This window comes from Apodemus sylvaticus, chromosome 22, assembly GCF_947179515.1.
Source record: "Apodemus sylvaticus chromosome 22, mApoSyl1.1, whole genome shotgun sequence".
In the NCBI taxonomy this organism is placed as follows: Eukaryota; Metazoa; Chordata; class Mammalia; order Rodentia; family Muridae; genus Apodemus; species Apodemus sylvaticus.
In genome coordinates, this window is record NC_067493.1 from 19901369 (window position 1) to 19908306 (window position 6938).

General features: G+C 49.3%; 1 protein-coding gene across 4 annotated transcripts; it reads left to right on the top strand.

The window, feature by feature from the left end:
* Positions 1-1923: 1923 nt before the first annotated feature.
* LOC127672684 (CD209 antigen-like protein 2) lies at positions 1924-5046 on the top strand. 4 transcript variants are annotated; one of them, XM_052167985.1, is made up of 8 exons: positions 1926-2035; positions 2327-2401; positions 2513-2596; positions 2914-2961; positions 3233-3322; positions 3551-3702; positions 4100-4212; positions 4629-5046. In XM_052167985.1, exons 1-8 carry the CDS (start codon positions 1996-1998, stop codon positions 4768-4770), a joined length of 744 nt encoding a protein of 247 aa, XP_052023945.1. In that variant the 5' UTR covers positions 1926-1995; the 3' UTR covers positions 4771-5046. The 4 variants fall into 4 exon arrangements, with proteins under 4 accessions (XP_052023947.1, XP_052023948.1, XP_052023945.1 ...); XM_052167986.1 differs by having other exon boundaries at positions 1928-2035; positions 3236-3322; XM_052167987.1 differs by lacking the exon at positions 2914-2961 and having other exon boundaries at positions 1924-2035.
* Positions 5047-6938: the final 1892 nt, after the last annotated feature.

Here is a 6938-nt window from a genome sequence, read left to right on the forward strand (position 1 = left end):
TTCTTTCTCCCTCCCTCTCTCCCTTTCTCCCTCCCTCCCTCCCTTTCTCCCTCCCTCCCTCATGGGAGTAGTACAGTCATGTATATTTTGATGTGTGTACACATATGCATACCACAGTGAACATGTAAATGTCGGGGACTTCCTCAAGTATTGGTCCTCAGCTTTCGTGTTCTCCGAGGCAGGGTCGTTTCTTATTACCTGCTGCTGACTCCCAGCTAGCTAGTGTACAAGTGTCCAGGTCCTTCTGTCTGTCTTCCATCTCGTTGTGCAGTGCTGGAGTTATAGACGTATGCTACAGCATCCAATGTTTTCCCCTTGGATTCCTGGGATTCAGACTCAAGTCCTCAAGTTTGCGTGGCAAGCACTTTACCCACTGAGCTATCCCTCTACTTCAATGTCTGTGAATCTCACGGATGACATCACTAAGCTACATATTTTACATATTGAGTACTGGATTAAGCCTCACACTGACAGTTTACAGCAGGGAAACTTTTTCTTATTTTTTCTTTTTTTTTTTTATTGTTTCTTTTTTTTATTTTTTTTTATTTTTTATTTTTCAAATGATTTCCCCTTTTCTAGCCCCCCCCCCCACTCCCCGAAAGTCCCGTAAGCCCCATTCTCTTCCCGTCCTCCCACCCACCCCTTCCCACTTCCCCGTTCTGGTTTTGCCCTATACTGCTTCACTGAGTCTTTCCAGAACCAGGGGCCACTCCTCCTTTCTTCTTGTACCTCATTTGATGTGTGGATTATGTTTTGGGTATTCCAGTTTTCTAGGTTAATAACCACTTATTAGTGAGTGCATACCATGATTCACCTTTTGAGTCTGGGTTACCTCACTTAGTATGATGTTCTCTAGCTCCATCCATTTGCCTAAGAATTTCATGAATTCATTGTTTCTAATGGCTGAATAGTACTCCATTGTGTAGATATACCACATTTTTTGTATCCACTCTTCTGTTGAGGGATACCTGGGTTCTTTCCAGCATCTGGCAATTATAAATAGGGCTGCTATGAACATAGTGGAACATGTATCCTTATTACATGCTGGGGAATCTTTTGGGTATATGCCCAGGAGTGGTATAGCGGGGTCCTCTGGAAGTGAGGTGCCCAGTTTTTGGAGGAACCGCCAGACTGATTTCCAGAGTGGTTGTACCAATTTGCAACCCCACCAGCAGTGGAGGAGTGTTCCTCTTTCTCCACACCCTCTCCAACACCTGCTGTCTCCTGAATTTTTAATCTTAGACATTCTGACTGGTGTAAGATGAAATCTTAGGGTTGTTTTGATTTGCATTTCCCTAATGACTAATGAAGTTGAACATTTTTTAAGATGCTTCTCCGCTATCCGAAGTTCTTTAGGTGAGAATTCTTTGTTTAACTCTGTACCCCATGTTTTAATAGGATTGTTTGGTTTTCTGGAGTCTAACTTCTTGAGTTCTTTATATATATTGGATATTAGCCCTCTATCTCTCCTTTTCTTCTTCACATTCCTCTATTTCTTCTTTTCTTCATGGCCTCTAATGGTCTAACTGGCTATGTAACCTTGAAACAACCTTGAACTTTTGATCTTTCTGTTTCTATTTCACACTTTGTGGGATGAGAGTTACACATCAGTTTCTACAGTGCTTGGGATTTGAAAGCAGGGCCTCGTATGTGCTGAGCAAGCAGTCTAAACCTGAGTCATAGCCCCAGTTCCTCACTGATCCACTGCACAGCTGAATAAACCAACTCCCAGTACTAGATATGGCTTGGGGCAAGGACATCGGCATAAAAATATATGGCACAACTCCTGGCCCAGACTGGCACCATTTTAGCTGTGTCAAGCAATGTCTCTCTCCCCACACTTTTCCGGGGTGAGGGTGTCCCCCATCCTGTTCCTTTTTTCCCTGAGTCAGAGAAAAATGGACCTCACAGAGGGTGCCACAGAGGGGCCATGGGGGTTATATAAATCCCAGGGCAGAGGGAAAGTGGAGAGGCAGAAGTCAAGGGAAGTAGAAGATGGCAGGAGAGCTAGAGCTCCATCAGCCAAAGAACCAGGGTGAGGCTGGGCACCCTCTAGGTGCTTTTAGGGGAGCAGGATCCAGGGTGATCTGGACCTGGCCTCAGGCTTTCAGGGGGTGAGGGGTGAGGGGAGGGGGAGGAGAGGGGGGAAGGGGAGGAGGCAAGGAAGAGGAGAGGGAGGAGGGGGAGGTGGAAGGGGGAGGAGGGAAGGAAGAGGAGAGGGAGGAGGGGGAGGGGGAAGGGGAGGATGGAAGGAAGAAGAGAGGGAGGAGGGGGAAGGAGGTAGCTGAGCTTTGAAGGTCAGCTGCTTATGTTCTTTCCCATTCAGAGGAGGAGGTCACAGTCACAGACCAGGCTGAGAATGAGCCCAAGGGTCTCATTTGCAGCTCCAGGAGTTTGCAAGGTACCAGGGTGATTCAGGGGCAGAGGGGTCAGGGATCCTCTGCAGAGCGAACACATCAGGGCACGATCTGCTCCCCGGAAGCTCAGCTCTGCCCATCTGTGGGTCCTGCAGGATATCTGACCCCAGTCCCCTGGCTTCTGCTGCTTCTCATCTCTTTGGGCCTCTTTTTGCTCATGTTGGCCACCCTGATTCAAGGTAAGTCAGGGTCTGGAGTAAGGGGGGGTCTGTTTTTATTTTATTTATTATTTTATTTTTGCACTTGTTAAGTAAGAACTCCAGCACGGGACAGTAGCTGAAGTCTTAGATTTTCCCTCTGTGATGATCCTTGCCTAGCCCCCAAATTCACCACAGCTGGGGCATCTAAGGTCCACATCCCTCATTTCGTTTGTGGCTACCCGCAGCTCACTGTCCCTCTCTGAAGTGGGGCTCATCTTTCCCTTGCTCCTGAACTGGCACAGCCATGTCCCACCAGTGCTTATAAGAGGGCGTGGCTGTGCTCCTCCTTCTTGCAGTTTCCAGGATCCGTGCATACACACAAGGACAGACCCAGGATCAGCAGGGTAACTCCAGCGTGGGGAGGGGTAACTGGGGCTGTAGGTGGGAGAGGACTCTGAGGTTGTGTGAGGTGGGGTAACCACGGGCACAGGCATGCTGGGAGCATGGCAGGATGGGGGAGGCCAGAGACCTGTTGGGCCTGACAGAGTCTGAGGCTCAGTGTTCTGGTCTATGAAATGGGCTCCTGGGGTCCCTGTGACCACCAACTGTCATTTCCTGGGTCCAGCTCTGGACCAGGCACACAGTTGGTGCTTCATTGTTGCCAACCTCTCCTAGCAGTTGCTGTTCCTCAGGAGCAGACACACGCTGGCTTGGAGCAGATCCAGCAGATCCAGCAGCAGCTGACTCAGTTCAACGCCTCCCTGGGTGAGGCTCCAGGGCCTGAGTTAGGACAGAGCAGAGGGGTCGTCAGAGGGGCTGGCATCCACCTTCTGGGTCTGCCACTGAGGCAGGCAAGATAGAGCACAGGGAGTGTGGTCTGGGTTTGGGGAGCACTGCGTTGGTAACTGAAAAATGGAGACCAGCCCTGGGCTCTAAGGTCCAAGGCAGAAGGGAGAAGAGACCCCGGCACTGAGCTCAGGGTTTGCTCTGTAGCTGGCCTGTGCAGGCCCTGCCCCTGGGACTGGGAGCTCTTCCAGGGAAGCTGCTACCTCTTCTCCAGAACCCTGGGCAGCTGGGAAACCTCTGCCTCCTCCTGCAAGGATCTTGGGGCCCATCTGGTGATTGTCAACAGTGTTGCAGAGCAGGTGAGTGGGGCCCTCTGTTGTAGGCATTGGACTCTAGATGGGAAGCTGAGGATGTGGAGGAGATGCTGTCTGAGGGGGCTTCCTGTAGGAAGAAGCACAATGCAGGGGGAGGTTCCCTAGGGGAAGAACACATGAGAGGTGGGTTAGGACGGAAGGGAGTCAGAGAAGCTTTGAGATTTTGTGTAACTGTCTTGGGACACACCTGTGAACTGAGAGGTAAACTGATTTCTTCATGTGTGCCCTTTAAGGCCCACCCACGGATGCATTCGTATGCCAGAAAACCAGATAAACAGCACTAAGCTTGGGGGGTGGGGGGGAAGAGCATGCCTGGAGGCAGGAAGGAGTGGAGGGGTGGAGGGAACTTCTGCCCACCCTTCTGACTCCCACCTCCATTCAGCAATTCCTCAAATACTGGCATATCAGAAAGAATCAGCTCACCTGGATCGGCCTCACTGACCATAGACGTGAAGGTTCCTGGCAGTGGGTAGATGACACTCCACTCAAACTCAGGTGAACACTCAGAATCGGCCCAGAGGCATGGGGCAGGGAGATGGCCCTCACTCTAAACATAGCCTTCAGGGTTAGAAAGCACCAGGGACATTTCAAATCCAGGACCACACATCCGTGGACTTTCTGTCCTTTGAGCCTAAGCCCAAGTCCCCAGAGTGTGCCCTTTCACCTTGCTGGGATAGTTCTCATGGAAGTGAGATGGTGAGCAAAATGGGAACCCACATTTTGCTAAGGCCTGCCCTGGACTCCTGTCTGCTGTCTGGGTCCTCAGACTTTGTCCTGCCCTGGACTCCTGTCTGCTGGCTTGGTCCTCAGACTTTGTCTATGAAAACCCCAAAACTAGGGCTTCTGCAGTGAATGAGGAGTGGGTAGTTCTGGGCAGGATGGCTGCCTCTGAAAACCAGTAATGTTTACAGCTTCTGGAAAGACGGAGAACCCAATAATGTAGGGGACGAGGACTGCGTGGTAATGGCGGAAGACAAATGGAATGACAGCATCTGTAGTGCAAACAACTTCTGGGTCTGTGAGAAGCCCTCGGCTCCCTGCCCTGGTCACTGAGGGTCTTTGTCCCCCTAGTCATGCAGGCAACTCGGGGACACTCTGCTCCAGTTCCAGACACCTTGCTAATCCCAGGGTCCCTGTTCTGAGAGCCTGAGAGAGTCCCCGAGGCACCCTCCCCTGCAGATCCTCCCTCTTCCTCTGTGGGTGATCTCAGTTCCATAAATCCTGAGCCCATGAATCCCCTCAGTAGAGTTACACACACTTGGGGCTGGGGTGTAGCTCACTGATATACTCCAGTTGGCCTAGCATGACGACTCTCTGATTCCATCCCCAGCACCCAAATGAAAAATAAACTATTAAATTCACACATGGTCTGATGTGTCCCATTTAGTGGATTCTCTATTCCTGGACACCGTGTTCATTAGTAAAGCTTTGATATGTTTGATATTAACTAGGATAGTAGTGTCTACAATACTCTTTGGGTTGTGGGCAATTCATTTGTTTGTTTGTGACAGTCTTATTATGTTCTCCTGGCTGGCCTTGATCTCACAGAGATCTACCTGCTTCTGCCTCCTGAGTGCTGGAATTAGAGGCATGCAGCACTACACCTAGATGAATATTTTTAGAAACACTGAGTTGGTACCTGTACACTCACTGAGTGCGTTCTTATTTACATTCATGTTTTCATATTCTCTCCTGTGTCTGTCGGTCCCTCCCATCTCCATACGCCTCTACTTCTCTCTTCGTTCATTCATCCGGCATTCACTCATAACCAATTATTTATTCACAGACACACACACACCCAAGCACCTCCTCCAGGTTTTTGTGCCACTGCACCCAGCACTCAAATAAAATCCCACAGTCATCATCTGGTGGCCCTAGAGCTTAGAAAACTCTGTGGAACTAGTCAAGGAATGACCAGCCCTCTGGGGTTCTCCCTAGGCTACAAAGAGCCACCCAGCCCTCAAGGTGCCTTTGGCCACAGGCTGCAGATCCCCAGCCCACTCTCCCTGACTCCTCCTCCTTGAGCACCTAAGGTCAGGCAAAGGATAAAGAGCCCCCAGCCCCCCTGCACAGCACCTCTCCCCCAGGAAAGCTGTCTGGTGATGCCAAAGGCTCAGCCTCCTCTAGTGTCTAGAAACCTAAGGAATCTCAGCTAGGGTCGCCTCAATAGACACCCCATATCCTCCCCCATACCAGGCCTCTATCCAGTCATCAGAGACGCCCTCCCTCCCTCCCCCCACCGATCTCCATTCTCACTCCCAGCCTTCCCCTGCCTACCTTCTCCCCACACCTGATCGCTGTCCCCGTTCCCCTTCTCCCAGCCCCTACCCAGGTCCCTTCTCTCCATCCACCTCAAATAACTATTTAGTTTCCCCTTCTGAGTGAGAGCTGTGCGCACTCCCTTGGGACTGTCTTATTATGTAGTTGCTTTGGGTCTGTGGAATGTAGCATGATTGTCCTGTACTTTATGGCTAATAGCAACTTATAAGTTGCTATACTACTTATATACTCGGGTTAATATAATTATTATATTATATTATATTATATTATATTATATTATATTATATTATATTATATAATACTTACTTATATTCAGCTTACATATAGTATGTAAGTTGAATACATACTATATGTGTCTTTCTGGCTCTGGGTTACCTCACTTGGGATGATATTCTCAAGTTCCATCCACTTGCCTGTAAAAGTCACGATGCCTTTGCTTTTAATAGCTGAATAGTATTCCATTGTGTGGATATACCACATTTTCTTTATCCATTCTTCAGCTAAGAATATTGGATGTTTCCAGTCTCTGGCTACTATGAATAAAGCTGCTATGAACATGGCTGAGCAAATGTCCCTGTGGTATAGTGGAACATCTGTTGGGTATATGCCTAGGAGTGGTATATCTGGCTATAGAGACTGCAGTGGCCACTTCCTGTAGGCAGGCAGGACTTCCAGAGGACGGAGGGGGGTGTCAAGCCACCCATAAAACCTCCAGCTCAAAATTTGTCCTGCCTACCAGATGTGCAGGAATAATGATGGAGCAGAGACTGGAGGACCAGCCAACCAATGACGGCCCCAACTTGAGACCCACCCCATGTGAAGGAGCCAACCCCTGATACTATTAATGATGCTGTGGTTGAAGACAGGAGCCCAGCATAACTGTCTTCTTTTTTTAAAGATTTACTTATTTATTTTATGTATATGAGTACACTGTAGCTGTT